This window comes from Trichosurus vulpecula, chromosome 6 (assembly GCF_011100635.1).
Source record: "Trichosurus vulpecula isolate mTriVul1 chromosome 6, mTriVul1.pri, whole genome shotgun sequence".
NCBI classification, from domain to species: Eukaryota; Metazoa; Chordata; class Mammalia; order Diprotodontia; family Phalangeridae; genus Trichosurus; species Trichosurus vulpecula.
Window position 1 is genome coordinate 103,186,951 of NC_050578.1, and position 22,858 is coordinate 103,209,808.

Below are 22,858 nucleotides of genomic sequence, written 5' to 3' on the forward strand. Positions count from 1 at the left end.
CTGTTTTGTCATGTTAGCCAATCTGACAGGAGAATGTGGTACCTAAAAGTTGTTGTGATTTGCATTTCTCTAATCAATAGTGATTTAGAGCATTTTTTCATATGCCTATACATATCTTTAATTTTTTCCTCTGAAAACTGCCTGTTCATATCCTTTGACCATTTCTGAATTGGGGAATGACTTGTATTCCTATAAATTTGGTTCAGTTCCTTGTATATTTTAGATATGAGGCCTTTATAAGAGACATTGGTTGTAAAGATTTCTTCCCAATTTTCTGCTTCCCTCCTAATCTTCATTGCATTGGCTTTGTTTATACAAAGACTTCTCAATTTAACACAAAATTATTCATTTTGCCTTTTGTAATGCTCTCTATCTCTTGTTGGGTCACAAATTCTTCCCTTTCCCACAAATCTGACAGGTAAACTATTCCTTGCTCTCCCAAGTTGCTTATAGTATCAGCCTTTATTCCTAAATCATGAACCAATTTTGACTTTATTTTGGTGTACCGTGTAAGATATTGGTCTATGCCCAGTTTCTGCCATACTGTTTTCCATTTTCCCAGTAGTTTTTGTGAAATAGTGAATTCTTAGCCCAGAAGCTGGATTCTTTGGGTTTATCAAAGAGCAGATTGCTGTAGTCATCGAGTATTATATCTTGTGTACCTAACCTATTCCACTGATCTACCATTCTGTTTCTTAGCCAGTACCAAGTAGTTTTGATGCCTGCTGCTTTATAATACAATTTGATAACTGGTTTGGCTAGGCTACCTTCCCTAGCATTTCTTTTCATTAATTGTCTTGATGTTCTGGACCTCTTGTTCTTCCAGATGAATTTTGTTATTATTTTGTCCAACTCTGTAAGATAATTTCTACTTGCCCTATTCTAATTTCTAATGAATTGTTTTCTTCAGCTAGCTTTTGTACTTCCTTTTTCATTTTGCCAACTTTACTTTTTAAGGAGTCGTTGTCTTCAGTTAAGTTTTGTACCTCCTTGTCCATTTAGCCAATTTTACTTTTTAAGGAGTTGTTTTCTTCAGTGAATTTTTTTTCCATTTTGTAAATTGTGTTTTTAAAGGAATTGATTAATTTTTCATCTACCTCTCTAATTTGATTTTTTTTTCTTTTTTTAAAATTTTATTTAATATATTTAGTTTTCAGCATTGACAAAAATTTGAATTACAACTTTTTTCCCTGTTTCTACCCTCCCCCCACTCCAAGTTGGCGTATATTCTGGTTGCCCCATTCCCCAATCAGCCCTCCCATCTGTCACTCCACTCCCCTCCCATCCCCCTTTCCCTTCTTCTCTTGTAGGGCAAGATAAATTTCTATACCCCATTGCCTGTGTATCTTATTTCCTAGTTGCATACAAAAACCTTTTTTTTGAACATCTGTTTTTAAAACTTAGAGTTCCAAATTCTCTCTCCTCTTCCCTCCCCACCCACCCTCCCTAAGCAGGCAAGCAATTCAACACAGACCACATGTGTATCATTATGTAAAACCCTACCACAATACTCATGTTGTGAAAGATTAACTATGTTTTCCTCCTTCCTAACCTATCCCCCTTTATTGAATTTTCTCCCTTGACCCTGTCCATTTTCGAAAATGTTTGTTTTTGATTACCTCCTCCCCCCGTCTGCCCTCCCTTCTGTCATCCCCCCTTTTATATCTTCTTCCTCCTTCTTTCCTGTGGGGTAAGATACCCAGTTGAGTATGTATGGTATTCCCTCCTCAGGTCAAATCCAATGAGGGGAAGATTTACCCATTTCCCCTCACCTGCACCCTCTTCCCTTCCTGTAGAACCACTTTTTCTTGCCACTTTTATGCGAGATAATTTACCCCATTCTATCTCTCCCTTTCTCCCTCTCTCAATATATTCCTCTCTTACCCCTTAAATTGATTTTATTATTTTAGATATCATCCCTTCATATTCAACTCACCGTGCCCTTTGTGTGTGTGTATATATATATACCTACATATATACATACATAGACACACACATATGTATATATATGTATATATATGTGTGTATATATATATATGTATATGTATATGCATATTCCTTTCAGCTACTATGATATTGAGGTCTCATGAATCATACACATCATCTTTCTATGTGGGAATGTAAACAAAACAGTTCAACTAAAGTAAGTCCCTTATGATTTCTCTTTCTTGTTTACCTTTTCATGCTTCTCTTGATTCTTGTGTTTGAAAGTCAAATTTTCTATTCAGCTCTGGTCTTTTCACTGAGAAAGCTTGAAAGTCCTCTATTTTATTGAAAGTCCATATTTTGCCTTGGAGCATGATACTCAGTTTTGCTGGGTAGGTGATTCTAGGTTTTAATCCTAGCTCCGTTGACCTCCGGAATATCGTATTCCAAGCCCTTCGGTCCCTTAATGTGGAAGCTGCCAGATCCTGTGTTATCCTGATTGTTTTTCCACAATATTCAAATTGTTTCATCCTTTCCTGGTTCCCTTTAGCCACAGCAGGAGGGACCTTTCCTGTTAATCTCCTTGTCCTCCAGAGCTAAATAATTGCTGTACCCTGTCTTTCTGCTGCTTCCACTGTTTGGCATTTTTCCTGGGGTGATATTTTCTGGGTTTTTCAAGGTCAGTAAGGGAGAGTGAGGGTGACTTGCTGCTTACTTCACCATCTTGGCACCCAGAAGTCCTGTTTCTAGCTTTTGTTCTTCTGGATGAATTTTGTTATTTTTTCCAGCTCTATATAATAGGTTTCTTTGTTTTTTTGGAGGGGGGACGGCAGGGCAGTTGGGGTTAAGTGACTTGCCCAAGGTCACACAGCTAGTAATTGTGTCAAGTGTCTGAGGCCGGATTTAAACTCAGGTCCTCCTGACTCTAGGGCTGGTGCTGTACTCACTGTGCCTCTTAGCTGCCCTTATAAAATAGTTTTTTGATAATTTGATTGGTATAGAACTGAATAAATACATTAATTTCAGTCAAATTGTCATTTTTATTATATTGATTTGTCCTACCTTTGAACAGTTAGTATTTTTCCAGTTGTTTAGATCTGACTTTATTTGCATGAAAAGTGTTTTTTAGTTGTGTTCATGAAGTCCTTGAGTTTGTCTTGGCAGATAGACTCCCAAGTATTTTATATTGTCTACAGTTATTGTAAATGGAATTTTTCTATCTCTTCTTGCTTAGCTTTGTTGGTAATGTATATAGAAATGTTGATGATTTATGTGGGTTTATTTTGTATCCTGCAACTTTGCTCAAGTTATTGTTTCCAGTAGTTTTTTAGTTCATCCTTTAGGGTTCACTAAGTATATCATTCTATCATCTGCAGAGAGTGATGGTTTTGTCTCCTCATTGCCTATTCTAATTCCTTTAATTTCTTTTTCTTCTCTTATTGCTAGAGCTAACATTTCTAGTACAATATTTAATAATAGAGGTGAGAAAGGATATACTTGCTTTACCCCTGATTGTATTGAGAAGGCTTCTAGCCTTTCCCCTTTACAGATAATGCTTGCTAATGGTTTTAGATAAATATTATTTATCATTTTAAAGCAAGCTCTATTTATTTCTATGCTTTCTAGTTTTTTTAATAGGAATGCATGCTGTACTTTGTTGAAGGCTTTTTCTGCATTTGCTGAGATAATCATATGATTTCTGTTGGTTTTGTTGATAGTTTTTGCTGATAGTTTTCCTAATATTGAACAAGCCTTGCATTCATGGTATAAATTCCACCCAGTCATAGTATATGATCCTTGTGATATATTTCTGTAATCTCTTTGCTAGTAATTTATTTAAAATTTTTGCATCAATATGTATTAGGGAAATTGGTTTATAATTTACTTTCTCTGTTTTGGCTCTTCCTGGCTTAGGTATCAACACCATATTTGTGTTGTAGAAAGAATTTGGTAGGACTCCTTCTTCACCTATTTTTCCAAATAGTTTATATGGTATTGGGATTAATTGTTAAGTGTTTGGTATAATTCACGTGTAAATCCATCTTGTCCTGGAGTTTTTTTTCTTAGGAAGTTCATTGATGGCTTGATCAATTTCCTTTTCTAACATTGGGTTATTTAAGTATTTTATTTACTCTGTTATTCTGTGTAATTTATATTTTTGTAAATATTCATCCATGTTACTAAGATTGTCAGATTTATCTGCATGTAATTGGGCAAAATACCTGCTTACAATTGTCTTAATTTCCTCTTCACTGGTGGTGAATTCACTCCTTTTGTTTTTGATACTAGTAATTTGTTTTTCTTCTTTCCTTTTTTAAATCAGATTAACCAATGGTTTATTTTATTGGTTTTTCCATAAAGCCAGCTTCTGGCTTTATTTATTAGTCCAATGATTTTCTTCCTTTGAATTTGATCAATCTCTCCTTTGATTTTTCAGGATTTCCAATTTGGTGTTTATTTGAGGATTTTTAATTTGTTCTTTTCCTAGTCTTTTTTTAGGTGCATGCCCAATTCATTGATTTGCTTTTTTCTCTATTTTATTGATACAAGCCATTAGAGAGATAAATTTTCCCCTTAGTACCACATTGGCTGCATCCCATAAATTTTGGTATGTTGTCTTGTTGTTGTCATTTTCTTTGGTGAAATTATGAATTTTTCCTGTGATTTGTGCTTTGAACCACTTATTTTTTAGGATTAAGTTATTTAGTTTCCAATTAATTTTTAATCTTTCCATTGCCCATTATAGAATGTAATTTTTACTGCATTATGATCTCAAAAAAAACTTGGTTTTGAGTTTTTTTTGTCCTAATGGATGGTCATTTTTTGCGTAGGTTTCATGAATTGCTGAGAAAAAGGTATTTTCTTTTCTATCCTGATTCTGTATTCTCCAGAAATCTATCATTTCTAACTTTTCCAGAATTTCATTCACCTCCTTAAATTCTTGTTTATTTTTTGGTTAGATTTTTTCTGGTATTGAGAGGGGAAAATTGAAGTCTCCCAATAATTTGGCTTTATTATCTATTTCCTCCTGTAACTCATTTAGTTTCTCCTTTAAAAATTAATGTGCATACATGTTTAGTATTTATTTGACTTCATTGTCTATGGCACCTTTCAGCAAGATATAGTTTCATTCTTTATCTCTTTTAATTAGATCTATTTTTGCTTTTGCTTTGTCTGAGATCATGATTGCTACCCTTACTTTGGCTGAAGCATGATAGATTCTGTTCCAGCCCCTTATCTTTACCATGTGTATATCTCATTTTTCAAATGTCTTTTTGATAAGCAATGTAGGATTTAGGTTTTTAATCCATTCTGCTTTCCATTTCCATTTTATGGGTGAATACATCTTATTTACATTTATATTTATGATAACTATTTTCCTCCATACTATTTTAGATTTGAGTCAGTTTTGTAATTCTGTAGCTTTGTGTTGCTGGCTAATACATTAAAACTATAAGCTCCTCAGCTTCTTTACTTAAAAAAAATATATATATATGTGTGTGTGTGTGTGTGTACACACGTGTGTATACATATATATATATATATATATGTATACACACACACATATATATATGCACGTGTGTATGCATACATTATTGAGTGGTTGTGCTGGGGTTTCACTTTCATCATTTGTAAAATGATGGTATTGGACTAGATGACTACTGATGTCTCTTCCAGCTCCAACTCTATGACACATAATAGAGCATTTGTGAAATGAATTATTGTTCTTCATTCTACTTCTTCAGGTCTCAGTTTGCCATGTTTGATATTTGAGGACTTTTAATTTCCAAGAATTTCACTTTAATTTCCTTTACCTAAACTACTCTTAGGTCTGTTTACCAACATTCTATGCTTGTTCAATGAATTGAGTATCCTTTTTCAGGGTGGCAGCGTGGTGCAGTCTAAATAGTATTGGGTCTGTAGTCAGAGGTCTTATGTCCAAGACTGATGGTGTCTACTTCTGTGTGACCTTTGATAACATAAACCCCAGGGTCTCAGTAACCTCATATAATAAATGAAGAGGCTTAACTACGTAGCTGCAGAGGTCATTTCCATCTCTAAATCTGGGGTTCTGTGATCTTTGAACATTATTCCATTTATTTCACATTTGTATCATCATCTGACTAATGTGCATTTTGCTCAAGAAAGGCACCTCAAACTCACTGCATTCAAAATGGACATTATGATTGTTTTCTCTAAATTTGTCCCTCCTTTAAACTTTCCTTTTTCTGTTGAAGGCATAAGTAGCTTTTTAGTTACCCATATTCCTTGGGGCTTATTCTTGACTCATCCCTCCTTCTTTCCCCCCTCACTCCCACCAATATCTAATTAGTTGTCAAGTCTTGTTGATTCAACCTCTTCAGCATCTTTCGCATTCTTCTTTCCATTTCTGGTTTTTCGTTAGGTTTCCATAAAATCTTGACTGAATTGCTGTCATAGCTTTCTAATTGTTTCCCCTATTTGTAATCTAACACCTCCCTTGCATGACTAGCAAAATCTGTCAGAGATGTAACCATATCTCCCACTTGTTCCCAAATCTTCAATGTCTACCTGTTTTTTTTCTGGGGAAGATTAAAACTCCATTGCCTAACATTGAAGGCTCCCCACAGTCTGGCTCTTGGATAACTTTCTAGCATTATTTGTATGCTGTTCACCCTCATAAATTCTGCATTCGCTTCAAATTAGACCATTGAGCTAAGTCCCAAATTTGGCATTTCGTCTTCCGCCTTTGCTTTTTCATGGGATGATGCCAGCACCTCAATGTATTCCTTGCTTATCTGTGCCTCTCATAATTCTTTAAGGCTTGAGTCAGGTGCCACATCTGCCATGAAGCCACCCCGATTACCCTGGTTGTTAATGTTCTTTCCCCTTTATGTTGATTATACTTATTGGTGTGAGTGTTATATCCTCCAGTACAATGTCAGCTCTTTGAGAACAGAAGCTTTTGCTTCTTTTGATTTTATGTTCTCTGAACTTAATATTTTCTTTTGCTTAATAAATGTTTGGTGTGCAGTTTATGTTAAGTTACCCGCCCCTCCAAGAATAAACAAAAACTAAACCCAGAGAACCACACAAAAATAAAACAGTAAACCATGAATGTGACTATAATCCAGTAATTATGAAAGTAACTCTTTTTCATCCTATTCCCCCAACCCCACTCCCCTTTCCCCCAGGAGGATAGCAAACAAGCTCAGTTCCTGGCGTTGGCTGTAGTATACTTTATCTCTGTCCTCATGGTGTCCAAGTACAGAGACATTCTGGAACCACAAAATGAAATGCGCCAACCTCAATGTGATGAGTCTTTGAAAGTATCTGGCAATGAAAGTGGTGATATAACATCAACTGGTAAGGTTTTATATGCTCTTCTTTGGCACTGAAAATACAATAAAAGGTTGTATATTCAAGATAGTAATACTATTCTTTCTTGAATTGGAATCTTTATTGAAATTGGAGTGAAAGTTTACTCATGAGTACTGTACTGTGATTTGATGTGAGTGATTTAATGGCTCTTTGAAATGTTTGTGGTTTAATGAAGTTGTGCTTATTTTTTTAACAACTTAATTTCTTTCTTGGAGTAAGTTTTAAACCCATCTAATATATTATGTATTACATAAGCCATCAACTGATGTGATTTCTAAGAGTATTCCACATATTCCATAGATTTCATATATTATTTAATAGTTATTAGTAGCAAATATTCTTTGAAGCAGCAATCAGTTTCATTTTTCTTTGCTTTTGTCTTTGGAATTAGATTTAGAATCCATAACACCTGGAGCAACGATGGAAGACTCTGCAGGTGTGGCATCTGTCCGAAGGAAGAATTCTGATAGTGGGGAAGAATCAACTTCAACTGTAGAAAGTAATGTGGCTGTAGCTGTTCCTTCAGGGCCTCAATGTGTTAGTGCGGGTCCTGATGCCATCAGTGAAGTGCTGTGCACACTCTCTTTAGAAGTGAATAAATCTCAGGATGCCAGAAATGATGGAGCCAGTGAGTTAGATACCAAGACTGTACCACCTGTACCAACTGCAAAAAATGTTAATGTGAAAGATATTCTGAGAAGTTTGGTTAACATGCCAGCCGATGGAGTCACTGTGGATCCTGCCTTTCTTCCACCAGCCTGCCTTGGTACTCTTAGTGATCTTTCTGCTGAGCAACCTGTGCAGTTTCAATCCTTTGACAGGTACTATAAATTATTAATTTCCTCCAATTATGTTTTCCTTTCTCAGTGTGAAAGAAAACTAAAGAAAATATAGGATGAGTTTAGACATACCCATATGCATAGGTTTTATAGAGTCTTTGACTTCCCATATGGAGGGAGGATAGGACCTGAAAACATAAAGGTTTTGGGGGACTAACCCCATGAATCTTACTATGCATTACTATGCATAAGACAAATGTCTTTCTGCCGTAAAATATCCTTTCCAAATATGTCCCAAAATTTTCACTGTATTGACTGCTCGAAATTCTACATATTGGAAATTTCTTTTGATGAAGTTTCAAAACTAAAAAATGTCTCTTAAATGGGTAATGGGCTACATGTCATTTCATCTTTATGTCGTAATCAGATTATTTTATTACCAGTGCCTAACTAACTATTTGCAGTCAGAAAATGGGAAATTTGGTTGGGACAGGGAGTGAGAGTGAGGGGAGAAGTAAGTGATTTTGTGGAGCATAGAACAAATTGAGGTGATGTAGCATGAGGATGCTGGGGTTGCCTTGAGATTAAAAGGGTAAGAGGTCTTGAGAGAGAAGTATAAAAATGGAGTTTAGAATGTATCCAAGACAAACTTTATCCATTAAAAAACAAACTTTATCCCCTGAAAAACTTTGCCTAGAAATGTCATGGTACTAAAGAAGGTTTAAAAAGCGCCTCTTTTTTTCCCTCTCTTCCTCCTTCTCATTCTTCTTACCTCCTCCTTTTTTTCTTCCTCCTTTTTCTTTTTGCTCCTCCTTCTCCTTTTCTTCCTTTTTCTGTCTTTCTTACTCTCTTTCTGTGCTTCCTTTTTTCTTTTTTCTGTCCTCCTTTTTTCTTCCCCTCTGCCTTCAACTTTGGGATTTTAGTGTAGCATTATTAAGACTATTCTTCCCTGACATCTACATCATTGACAGTGACAGCCTTTGGTGGGATAACCTGAGAATCTTAACTACTGTTCATAATGTTTACAGTAGTAAAATAATTCTCATTTTATTTTTTCATTTAAATTTTTTTATTATTTAATATTTTTAGTTTTCAACATTGATTTCCACAAGATTTTGAGTTAAAAAATTTCTCCCCATTTCTACCCTCCCCCTACCCCAAGATGGCTATATATTCTGATTGTCCCTTTCCCCAATCTGCCCTCCCTCCTGTAACCCCACTCTGCCCCCACCAATCCCTTTTCTGCTTACATTCTTGTAGGACAAGATAGATTTCTATACCCCATTGCCTGTATATCTTATTTCCCAGTTGCATGTAAAAACAACTTTTTTTTTGAACATTTGTTTTGAGAACCTTGAGTTCCACATTCTCTCCCTTCTTCCCTCCCCACCCACCCTCCTTGAGAAGGCAAGCAATTCAACATAGGCCACAAATGTATCATTATGCAAAACACTTCCATAAGTCATGTTGTGAAAGAGTAACTATATTTCCCTCCATCCTATCCTGTCCGCCTTTATTCAATATGCCCTCCCTTCTGTCATCCCCTCCCCCCATCTCCTTCCCCTGTACTTTCCTGTAGGGTAAGATACCCAATTGAGTGTGTATGTTATTCCCTCCTTAAGTCAAATCTGATGAGAGCAAGATTCGCTCATTTTGTTTCACCTGCCCATTCTTACCTTCCATTACAACTGCTTTATCTTGCTACTTTTATGTGAGAGAATTTACCCCATTCTAACTCTCCCTTTCTCCTTCTCCCAATATATTCCTCTCTCACCCCTTAATTTTTTTTTTTAGATATCATGCCTTCATATTTAACCCGCCCTGTGCCCTCTGTCTATATATATGTATATTCACTTCAAGTACCCTAATACTGAGAAAGGTCTCCTGAGTTACGAATGTCATCTTTCCATGTAGCAGTGTAAACAAAATGGTTTAACTTTACTAAGTCCCTTATGATTTCTCTTTCCTGTTTACTTTTTCATGCTTCTCTTGATTCTTGTATTTGAAAATCAGATTTTGTATTCAGCTCTGGTCTTTTCATCAAGAATGCTTGAAAGTCCTCTATTTTATTGAAAATCTATATTTTTGCCCTGGAGTATTATGCTCAGTTTTGCTGGGCAGGTGATTCTTGGTTTTAATCCCAGGTCCTTTGACCTGCAGAATAGCATGTTCCAAGCCCTTTGATCCCTTAAGGTAGAACCTGCTAGATCCTGTGTTATTCTGATTGTGTTTCCACAATACTGGAATTGTTTCTTTCTGGCTGCTTGCAATATTTTCTTCTTGACCTAAGAACTCTGGAATTTGGCAACAATATTCCTAGGAATTGTCTTTTTTGGGATCTTTTTCAAGAGGTAGTCAGTGGATTCCTTCAATTTCTATTTTACCCTCCTGTTCTAGAATATCAGGGCAGTTTTCCTTGATAATTTCTTGAAAGATGATGTCTAGGTTCTTTTTTTGACCATGGCTTTCAGGTAGTCCAATAATTTTTAAATTATGTCTCCTGGATCTATTCTCTAGATCAGTGGTTTTTCCAATGAGATATTTTACATTGTCTTCCATTTTTTCATTCTTTTGGTTCTGTTTTATAATTTCTTGATTTCTCATAAAGTCACTATCTTCCATTTGCTCCATTCTGTTTTTTAAGGTGGTATTTTCTTGAGTGGTCTTTTGGACCTCCTTTTCCATTTGGCTAATTCTGCCTTTCAAGGCATTCTTCTCCTCATTGGCTTTTTGGAGCTCTTTTGGTATTTGGGTTAGTCTCTTTATTAAGGTGTTATTTTCTTCAGTATTTTTTTGGGTATCCTTTAGCAAACTTTTCACTTGTTTTCCATGTTATTCTTGCATCACTCTTATTTCTCTTCCCAAATTTTCCTCTACTTCTCCTACTTGCTTTTCCAAATTCTTTTTGAGCTCTTCCATGGCCTGTGACCAATTCATATTTTTCTTGGAGACTTTTGATGTAGGCTCATTGACTTTGTTGAATTCCTCTGGCTGTATGTTTTGATCTTTTTTGTCACCAAAGTAAGATTCTATTGTCTGATTTTTTTCCCACTGTTTGCTCATTTTCCCAGCCAATTACTTGAGTTTTGAGCTTTTTGTTAGAGTATGACTGCTTTCAGAGTGAAGAGTGCTTTGTCCCAAGCTTCAGAGGTTTTGCATTTCTGTTTTCAGAGCTACTTGTACTCTGAGGTGGTACTATACTCCTCTCCTGGCCTGTGCTCTGGTCTGTGAGTGCAAGCAGTCCTTTCTGCTATGTAACTACCAGGAGGACTGCCTCTCCATAGTCACCACAAAGTGCTGCCATACCAGTTCTCCTCCTCCCCCAGGAACCGCCAACCAGGACCTTGACCCAGATCCAAGCAGGGCAAAACAAGAGAACCCTGCCTCTTCACTCCCCTCTGATCAGCCGCTTGATTGCTCCCATAGTATTGGCCAGGGGCTCCGGAAGCAGCTGCTGCTGGAGTTCTGGAAGCAGCCACCAGAGCTTCCTGCTGCATCTGCTTGTTGCCCCCTGGGCTGGGGCTGTACTGCGTGCTTCTGTCACCCAGATCCAGAAGTTTTCCCTTTGACCTGCTCCATTGTCTTTGGCATTTGTGGGTTCAGTAGTCTGGTAACTGCCTCAGCTCAGTGATTCCAGGCCCTGAGGCCTGCTTTGCAGGGTCTACTTCTCGCCTGCTCTGTCCTGGCATGGCCAATGTTGGGCTGCACTCTGCCCCCAGCATGGTGCATCCTGGCCGTCTTGGGCTGGAAACTTGTTTCCCTCTGTTATTTCCTGGGTTCTGTAGTTCTAGAGTTTGTTTAGAGTTTTTTTTTTTACAGGTGTTTGGAGGCATTTGGGGGGAGAGCTTAAGCCAGTCTATGTTTTCAAGCTGCCTTCTTGACTCTGTCCCAGGAAAATACATTCTGAGTGCTTCATGCAATTGGTTCACAAAAGTAGCCTTTTAAATAAAATCTTTGTTATGTTGGAGATTATTTGTAATCATGGTTCATGCGCAGTACAACTAAATCAACATCAATTTTTAAAAACAAATATACTGGAACTTCTTTATTCAAACCATAGTTTTCTGCTTCATATTGGTTATTGTTGGTTTCAGCTTATTCCAACCATGCTGCAACAACAAAAAGAAATATTTTTAAGATCTCATTGCATGCAGACACTGTACTTGGATCTTAGGGAGGTATAAAATTTGGATAAAATTTCATTTCTGCCTTTAAATTCCAAGCTTTTTCCTTTTTTCTCAAGCCTTCCACTGCCTACCCTTATTCCACCCTTTTAGCTGAGAACCTCACCTCATATTGTGCTGTGAAAATCTAAGTCATTTGCAGGAAATAAATCCAGTACTTTTCTCCTCCTGTCAATCTGTCAGTAAGCATTATTAAGCACCTACTATATGCTAGATCCTGCCTTAAGTGTTGGGGGGTACAAAGAAAAGCAAAAACAATCCCTACCCCCCAGGGCGCTTAAATTTTTAAAAGTGAAGAAAACATATCTAAATCAGTTTGTTCATAACTGAGGTTGTGAGCTTGTATAATTAGGAAGAAGATGGTTTCCTTAGCAGTAATAGGGAAATTTAGAAGGGAGGCAGGTTTTTGGGAAAATCATAATGGAGTCTGTTTTGGACTCATTGAGATGCTTATAGGACATTTAGTTTTTAATATGAAACAGGTGGTTTGTGATGCAGGCTTTGTGCTCAAGAAAGATTTAGGCTTGACAAATATAACTGAGATTTAGCTGCATCGAAATAGTAACTGAACCCATGGGAGCTGAAGAAATCATCAAGTGTAGCAGCAATCAGATTTGAAGATCTTTCCCACCCATTAATAGGCCATGTGACCTGCTTATGTCACAGGAAGCCCAAGTCATGTGTGGTAGGAGGAGCTTCCTGAGAGGAAAAGAAAGTTATGTCATAGTAAATGCTGAGAGAGAGCATTTATGGCTGCGAATGGCCACCCTTGTGATGGTTAGAGCTGCACTGGCTTACTTAGCAGTACTGTGAGTTTGTTTTGGGGAGACCCCAGCAGGGGCTCGGAGGTTTTGGGATGGCGAGGCTCCATACTGTGATATTGTGTATTGGATGTTTTACTGCTCTGATAGACTGGATAAATGGCTTGTGGGACATGGTTCTCTGGTGTCTGAATAAATGGTTTACTTCTTCTACCTTCTATGTGAGAGTCTGTTATACTTTGTGATACAGAACCACAGAGGCATTTTGACAATCACCATCTCTGTTGTTATTATTGCTTTACTGGTCCATCAACTAAGAGAGTATAGAGAAAAAGCAAAGAAGGTCCAATGCAGAGCCTTGATAGACATTTAGATTTTAGTTACCACACTGGATCAAGCTCCAAAAAAGAGACTGAGAAGGAGTGGTCAGATGGGTAGAGAGAGGAAGAAGAAAAGCCTCATGAAAGCCCAGAGATGAAGAGCCCATGATATGAAGCTGCTCAGCAGTGTAATGTACTGCAAAGAGCTAAGGAACAACAGGAATAGGAAGGAGGCTATTGAATTTGGCAATTAAGAGAATTTGGTAATTTAGAAGAGAGCAATTTCAGTTGAGTGATGAATTTGGGAAATGAATTTCTGAAAAGGGTTGCCAAAGGAGTGAGAGGAGAGGAAGTACAGTTACAGTTGGAGAGAAAGATAGATAGAGATCGAGTGAGAGAGATTGCTTCTCCAATGGAGAAGCTGAAATGGGGTGACATCAAGACACCTGTAGAAAGATTGGCCTTGGTAAGTAGGATGTCATCAAAGAAGTGAATGAAGAAGGATCTTGTGGGGTCAATATCAGTGGAATGTGAAATGAAGAGAGAAAAAGAGGGAGCTCTTGGCAAATGGACTCACTTTTTTGGGTGATGTTTTAGACAAATTTCTGATCCTAGAGAATAGGGGGTGGGAATGGTGTGGGAATCTTAAGGAGGGGAGTAAGGTTTGGAACAACTCCTTTGATCAGTAGGATAAGGAGTCATTTAGAGTGGATTATTAGGATTGCAATGCTGCAATGAGGTCCCATTTCTGATTGGCCGTTTTTAGCACAGTGCCTGGCATATAGTTCTTTATAAATGCTTACTCTTCTCCTATTCCTTTTCTTCCTCTTCCTTCTCCTGCATAAATTTGAAGTGAGCCCCACTCAGCATGCTTTCATGATTTATTCCAAATCTCCTCAGCAGTTGGAGCAGGGGATTCTGTGATGAGAATTGTGATTTTGCAAGGCATGATTGGCAATAGAACAAGGGGACAAAGTATTTAAGAGTAAAAGATAACGTAGAATTGCACTGGATTACTAAAGTGTGTGTAAAGATTGAAAAGGGAGAATACAAACAAATCAGGAATGATGGATGGCCTGGGATTTTACTGAGGAATGGTGTTATTGAAGATCAAGATGAGAATGAAGAACAGGTTTAGGAAGAGTGAGGCATAGAAAGAGATGGAAGAATAAAGGTAATAAAGAGTTATTTAACATGGAAGTGAGACACTTATGGATGATGGCAGGATCAAAGGTATGTGTCTGTAATTAGTATGGAGAGGAAGATCAGGTCAAGGGAGTTGAGTAGATTGAGAAACTGGAGAATTAAGGTATTTGAGATAATATCTCTATGTATGTTGAAATTTCCTAACAAAAGGGAAAGAATTGAGGTGGAAAGAAAAATTTACCAGTGAGCTAGGCAATTTATTTAAAATGGAGGGAGAATGGCCTCGAGGTTGGGATATAACAGCTATCAGGATCTAGTTTGGGTCATAACTTTGGACATGTTGAAATTCAAAGGAGGAGAGGGATCTGAAGGTTAATGATAGGCAGAAGTGCCATTATATATCTAGAACTATTCTAAGGTTTCCACCATGAGCAATACATTGTAGAGGATAAGAGAATTGAAACTACTACTAGACAAGAGGGTGGTCAGAGATGCAGTGTTGTCAGGAGAGAGGCAGCATTCACTGAGTGCCAGAACATGAAATGAATGAGAGAGGAAGTCATAGTAGATGAGCAGTTGGTTGATAATGGAGTAGGTGTTCCAGAGCACTAGTTGAAAGGGGCAAATAGATGTAGGAGGAGTCGGGTAGAGAGCATTCAGCTGAGGAAGAGAAATTCTTGTGTACTTCTTGGGCCACAGTGAGTTCAGGAATATTGTGGAGTTTGGGAATACACTAACTATTGGAAAGTGAGTCCAGGCAGAATAACTAGTAAGAGACACTGGGGAACATAGGCAATCTGTTCTTTTTGAAAAGTTTGTGAACATTCAGTGCCTCCACATCTTCTCTTCCCTGTTTTCTTTGGAATTCTCTGAAATCTGGCTTTTGATCTCACTATTCAACTGTAGTGTCTCTCTGTAAAGCTACCACGAAACTCTGAAATGGCAAATTTAATAGACTTTTCTCAGTCTTCATCCTTCTTGACCTTTCCACACTACTTAACAGTTCTGACCACCCCTTTCCTCCCTGGGTTTTCATGCCACTGTTAGCTCTTTAGTCTCCTCCTAGCTCTATGAGTGCTCTTTTTAATTTTTTTATGAATCTTCATGCATGTCATTGCTTCTAGCTGGGGGTATCCCCCAACGTTCTGATCTTGGCTTAATTCTTTTTTCTCTGTACTCTCTCAGTTGATGACCTCTTTCCCTCTTATGGTTTCATTTATGATCTCCATGCAGATGACTACCAGATCTCTTTATCCAGGGCTGGTTCCTTGAACCACAGTCCTGCATCACCAAATACATATTGGATATTTAAATTCAAGGTTCTAAAGGCATGTCAAACTTAAAGGATCCAGAACAAAACTCATTATCTTCTTTGCCAAATCCTTCCATCTTCTGAACTGTTACTTAAGTTATGCTATCCTCCTAGTTACCTTGGTTCAAAACCTCAGTTTCCTTCTTTAGTCTTTATTTTCTGCTGTCTGGGGCAGTTCAATCCTCTGTGTCATTCATACTCACAAGGTGGGTATTATCATCTTCTGCTCCTTACTCACACCCTCATGCCCCATAGCCACTCTATTGCCAAGGCCTCTTGACTTCATCTTTGTAACATCTCTTGAATTCTCTCTCTTCTATCCTCTGACATTTGTACTATTCTGTAAACTCAAGTGTCTCTCTTTCTCCACCAGTGTTAAATATAAAATTCTCTGGTTTTCAAAGCTGTTTGATAAGCTTCCTCCTCCTTTTCGGTCTTATTATACTTTTCACCCTCCCACATACTCTATGATCCACAAGTATGGGCTCCTTGTTTTTATTCAACTGAAGCACGCTATTTACTGACTCCAGACATTTTTGTTGGCTGTGCCTGATGCCTAAAATGCTCTTCCTTCTCATCTTTGCCAACTGTGCACTCACCCCATGTCTTTGTGATAGGCTTTGTTCTCTTTTATCTTCATGTTTTGTCTTTTGCTGAGATTGTCACAACCTGTGGGCTTAATTATTTTCATGAAGATCAGTTCCAGGCATATATACTTAGCCGCAATATCTCTCCTGAGTTCTGATCTCTTATGACAGACTGCCCATTGCATATTTAAAACTGATATTCCTTTTTCTTCTTGCTTGCACCCCAAAGGATATATTGCTTCCTTCAAGACTTACTTTAAGCTCTATGTTCTTCATGAAGCCTTTTTTGATCTCCCAATTACTAGTAGTATCCTCCTTCTTCCTCTCTTTCTCTCACTTTCTGGGTAAAAACATACATACACACGTAGGTAATGTGTATAAATTATATTATGTGTTTATATACATCTTGTACCCCTTAGTTGAATATAATCTCCTTAGAAGTATTTTCATTTTTGTCTTTCTATCCCTAAAGCCTAGCACATAATTCAAAAATGCTTGTTTATTGAATGGTTTACATCAGTTATACAAATCTTACCAGGTTTCTCTGATTTCTGTGAGATCTTCTCTTCAGATACCTTGAGAATTCATCTCTCATTACCCTCAAAATTGTGTTGCCTTCGGGATATATTGCCTCTGTATCTATTTCAGTAACAGTAATGCTACTTGCAGCTACTGTGGCTGTGTAAGACCAGTAACACCAGCATACGGGAGGGCTACTAGCACAGGTTCTTTGATCTGCTTTTCTAAGGAAAGCAACTTTAAGGGGTTTACAATTTTACTTTAATTAAAGATACATATATAATTCACTTAGTTCAGGGGAAAAAGTCAACACCCTGAACTTCAGAGAAAACAAACTGAAATTATAAGCAGAAATTATATAAACGGAGCCAAATAAAATAAATAAAATAAAAACAAAAAAATCAGCAGACAGGCTTCTAGCTGTCTGTTTAAGACATTACATACATCAGGGCTGTCCAAAATGTGGCCCACGGGCCACAGGTGGCCCATAGTGTTATTTATGAGGCCCCCCTGCAGGCATAGAAATTTACATAAATGCTTTAGTAAATGAAGCTGGGCTACTGCAGAGCATTCACTAAAATGGCAAATCACAATATATTGTGTGTTGTTTCAATAAAAACCTAAGCTTGGACAGCCCTGACATACATAGTTACCAGAGAGAGAAGCGCCAACATCTGGGTTTTTCCACACTGGGGTGGGGGTGGGGGGACAAAGGGGGAAGGGAGGGTAGTCCTTAACAGCTACCCACAGTCTTATCTGGTCAAATCACGGGACATTCTTTCACTGAGTAAGCCCCAAATACTAACCTCAGAGTATATATACCTTTTTTCAGTGCCTGAGGGCTTCACACCTCTCTTAGGCTTCACACTTCTCATGACCTAATTAGCAAAAGGGTGTGGGCCTTCTTACAAACAAAGGCAAGACTCAATCAATGGCACTTGATTGCCTTAGCGCTGAGAAGCACTCCAAAAGAAAAAACAGTAAGAAGTCCCACTTTGCTTGCCCTTACATCTTCCTGTCTTTGTTTAATTTAATACTGTTTCTACTTCTTCATAGTAGCACATTAAAATTGTTTACAAAGCATACAAGAATAGTTTGGTAGCAAGTACAGTATAATTCACAAATTATAAAAAGAATAAAAACTGCCAGATTATATCAAGTTATGCAGAAAAAGCTTTTTATATATAATAAGAACCCTTCAAAGTATAGGTATAGGAGGTCTCTTAACATGATAAAACACATTTATCTAAAATGAAGAGATATGTTTTTTTCTTTTTGTAATGATAAACACTAGAAGCTTTCTCACTCAGTTCAGGCATTAGATAAGGATGGCACACCCTTCCACTGTTATTTGACATTCTAGAATGCTGATTACAATAGTATGAAAAGAGACAGAGGTTGAGGAGACATTAGTAAAGAGGAAGCAAAATTCTTTCCTCTTCTTGATTATTTGATAGTTATTTGAAAACCCTGGAAAATTAGTTTAGAAATTAGGATAATAGTATCAACAAAGTAGAAGGACATAAAATAAATCCATAAAAAGTTTTCATAATTACTTTGTAATACTCTCAGTAGATCAGAGTAAAAGATTTTTTTTGTTTTCATCTTTTTTTTTCATTTTCTTTTTTTTTTTATTGAATATATTTAGTTTTCAGCATTGATTTTCACAAGAGTTTGAATTCCAAATTTTCTCCCCATTTCTACCCTACCCCCCACTCCAAGATGGCTTATATTCTGGTTGCCCTGTTCCGCAGTCAGCCCTCCCTTCTGTCACCCCACTCCTCTCCCATCCCCTTTTCCCTTTCTTTCTTGTAGGGCAAGATAAATTTCTATGCCCGAGTGCCTGTGTATCTTATTTTCTAGTTGTATGCCAAAAACTTTTTTTTGTTTTTGAACATCTGTTTTTAAAACTTTGAGTTCCAAATTCTCTCCCCTCTTCCCTCCCCACCCACCCTCCCTAAGAAGTCAAGCAATTCAACCTAGGCCACATATGTATCGTTATGTATAACCCTTCCACAATACTCATGTTGTGAAAGACTCACTATATTTTGCTCCTTCCTAACCTATCCCCCTTTATTGAATTTTCTCCCTTGACCTTGTCCCCTTTCCAAAGTGTTTATTTTTGACTACCTCAACCCCCATCTTCCCTCCCTTCTATCATCCCCCTTTTTTTATCTTCTTTTTTTGTTTAAGCAACTTGTCCATTGCTTTGTTTTTTTTTAAATTTTTTAAATTTTTAAAAATTTATTTATTTAATATATTTAGTTTTCAGCATTGATTTTCACAAGAGTTTGAATTACAAATTTTCTCCCCATTTCTACCCTACCCCCCACTCCAAGATGGCTTATATTCTGGTTGCCCTGTTCCGCAGTCAGCCCTCCCTTCTGTCACCCCACTCCCTTCCCATCCCCTTTTCCCTTCCTTTCTTGTAGGGCAAGATAAATTTCTACACCCCATTGCCTGTGTATCTTGTTTTCTAGTTGCATGCAAAAACTTTTTTTTTTGTTTTTGAACATCTGTTTTTAAAACTTTGAGTTCCAAATTCTCTCCCCTCTTCCCTTCCCACCCACCCTCCCTAAGAAGTCGAGCAATTCAACACAGACCACATGTGTATCATTATGTATAACCCTTCCACAATACTCATGTTGTGAAAGACTAACTAAATTTTGCTCCTTCCCATCCCATCCCCCTTTATTGAATTTTCTCCCTTGACCCTGTCCCCTTTCCAAAGTGTTTGTTTTTGATTACCTTCACCCCCATCTGCCCTCCCCTCCATCATCCCTCCCTTTTTTTATATCTTCTTCCCTCTTCTTTCCTGTGGAGTAAGATACCCAGTTGAGTATGTATGGTATTCCCTCATCAGGCCAAATTTGATGAGAGCAAGATTCACTCATTCCCCCCTCACCTGCCCCCTCCCTTCCTCCCCCAGAACTACTTCCTCTTGCCACCTTTATGCGAGATAATGCACCCCATTCTATCTCTCCCTATCTCCTTCTCTCAATATATTTCTCTCTCATCCCTTAATTTGATTTTATTTCTTTTAGGTATCTTCCCTTCATTTTCAACTCACCCTGTGTCAGCTCTCTCTCTCTCTCTCTCTCTCTCTCTGTGTATATATATATATATATATATCCATACTTATATACATACATACACAAGCAATTCAACACAGGCCAGATGTGTATCATTATGTATAACCCTTCCCCAATACTCATGTTGTGAAAGACTAACTATATTTTGCTCCTTCCCAACCCATCCCCCTTTATTGAATTTTCTCCCTTGACCCTGTCCCCTTTCCAGAGTGTTTGTTTTTGATTACCTCCACCCCCACCTGCCCTCCCCTCCATCATCCCACCCCTTTTTTTATCTTCTTCCCTCTTCTTTCCTGTGGGGTAAGATACCCAATAGAGTACATATCCATATTCCCTTCAGCTACCCTAATACTGAGGTCTCATGAATCATACACATCATCTTTCCATGTAGGAATGTAAACAAAACAGTTCAACTTTAGTAAGTCCCTTGCAATTTCTTTTTCTTGTTCTTTTTCTTGATTACCTTTTCATGCTTCTCTTGATTCTTGTGTTTGAAAGTCAAATTTTCTATTCAGCTCTGGTCTTTTCACTGAGAAAGCTTGAAAGTCCTCTATTTTATTGAAAATCCATATTTTGCCTTGGAGCATGATACTCAGTTTTGCTGGGTAGGTGATTCTAGGTTTTAATCCTAGCTCCGTTGACCTCCGGAATATCGTATTCTAAGCCCTTCAATCTCTTAATGTAGAAGCTGCCAGATCGTGGGTTATTCTGCTTGTGTTTCCACAATATTCGAATTGTTTCTTTCTGGCTGCATGCAGTATTTTCTCCTTGGAGCTCTGGAATTTGGGGAAAATATTCCTAGGAGATTTCTTTTTGGGATCTATTTGAGGAGGCGATTGGTGGATTCTTTCAATTTCTATTTTGCCCTGTGGCTCTAGAATCTCAGGGCAGTTCTCCTTGATAATTTCTTGAAAGATGATATCTAGGCTCTTTTTTTGATCAGGGCTTTCAGGTAGTCCAATAATTTTTAAATTATCTCTCCTGGATCTATTTTCTAGGTCAGTGGTTTTTCCAATGAGATATTTTACATTGTCTTCCATTTTTTTATTCCTTTGGTTCTGTTTTATAATATCTTGATTTCTCATCAGGTCACCAGCTTCCACTTGCTCCAATCTAATTTTTAAGGTAGTATTTTCTTGACTGGTCTTTTGTACCTCCTTTTCCATTTGGCTAATTCTGCCTTTCAAGGCATTCTTGTCCTCATTGGCTTTTTGGAGCTCTTTTGCCATTTGAGTTAATCTATTTTGTAAGGTGTTGTTTTCTTCAGTGTATTTTTCAGCATTTTTTGGGGTCTTCTTTAGGAAGTCATTGACTTGTTTTTCATGGTTTTCTTGCATCCTTCTCATTTTTCTTCTCAATTTTTCCTCTACTTCTCTAACTTGCTTTTCCAACTCCTTTTTGGGCTCTTCCATGGCCTGAGACCAGTTCATGTTTTTCTTGGAGGCTTTTGTTGTAGGCTCTATGACTTTGTTGACTTCTTCTGGCTGTATGTTTTGGTCTTCTTTGTCACCAAAGAAGGATTCCAGAGTTTTTGCTGCCTGGCCGTATTCCCAACCAACTAACTTGATCCTTGAGTTTTTTAGTGGGGTATGACTGCTTGTAGACTAAAGAGTTATATGTTCCACGATTGGTGGGATGTGCCAGCTGTGCCACACCCGCACTCCTACTTCCCCAAGAACCCCCAACCCAAACTGGGCTTAGATCTTCAGCAGGCTGTGCACTCCTGCTCTGATCTGCCACTTAATTCCTCCCACCAGCTGGGCCTGGGGCCAGAATCAACTGCAGCTGTACTTCTGTAGCTGCCCCACCTCCGCTGCCCCTGGGGTGGTAACTGAACCATGAACTCCTTCCACTCCCGCAGCTTTTCCCACTCACCTTCTCTGTTGTCTTTGGTGTTTGTGGGTTGAGAAATTTGGTAAGTGCTGCAGCCCCCTGATTCAGGGCTCTAGGGCCCGCTCTGCCCGGCTTCTGGTCTGGTTGGTCTGCGCCGCTTACAGTGAGCTGGGCTCTGCTCCACTCCACTCTGCTCTGCTCCCAGCTCTGTGCGGGATAGATCTCACCCAGAGACCATCCATGCTGTCCTGGGCTCGAGCCCTGCTTCCCTCTGCTCTTTTGTGGATTCTGCAGTTCTAGAATTGGTTCAGAGCCATTTTTTATGGGTTTTTGGAGAGACTCGGCAGGGGAGCTCACACTAGTCCCTGCTTTTCAGCTGTCATCTTGGCTTCGCCCATCCAGAGTAAAAGATTAAGAAATTCTGGGTAAAATAACTGCAAAAGACTTAAAATATCCGTAAGTTAGCCCATTAAGAGAGATGTAGGATTTACTAAAATACAACTGCAAAACAGTCTCTACAGAAATAAAGGCTAAACTAAATAATTGGGGAAAAATTAATTGTCCCGTGTAACAAAAATGAAGATAGCACCTGAAGTATAGATTTGTACTAAAATTCATTTGAAGGAACAAAAACAGATTAATTTCAAAGAAATAAAGAAAGATACTTAAGAATGTCAGCTACTGCTATTTGGAGAGACATGTGGGTAACTTTATCTTATTGCTTCCCTACTCCAAGGGAATGACAGATCTTGACCAAAAGGAAAGAAAGAAGGAAAAAAAAAACAAAAAGAATGAATGAAAGCAGATCAGTATTAATATTAATAGTAAGTAGTTTTCTAAACTATCTAAACATATAGTAGTTCAGTGTTGGATAAACTCAACGATCCAGAGTACTTGAGTAGTTGCTCTTTTTTCTATGAGAACTGCTGGGAATTTGAATGCAGTTTGAGATTAGGTTTAAATCAACATTTATGTTGTAAAGCATAGTGAATTCCAAATGTATAGGGATTTAAATATATGTTTCTTAAGGAAAAATAA

General features: G+C 37.9%; 1 protein-coding gene across 1 annotated transcript in view; it reads left to right on the top strand.

The window, feature by feature from the left end:
- The window catches only part of LRBA (LPS responsive beige-like anchor protein), an 820,489-nt gene that overhangs the window by 207,430 nt on the left and 590,201 nt on the right, over window positions 1–22,858 (top strand). The window contains exons 28-29 of the mRNA XM_036763368.1: window positions 7,101–7,272; window positions 7,679–8,108. Coding sequence (XP_036619263.1) covers window positions 7,101–7,272; window positions 7,679–8,108 — 602 coding nt within the window. The remainder of the gene's footprint in view (window positions 1–7,100; window positions 7,273–7,678; window positions 8,109–22,858) is intronic.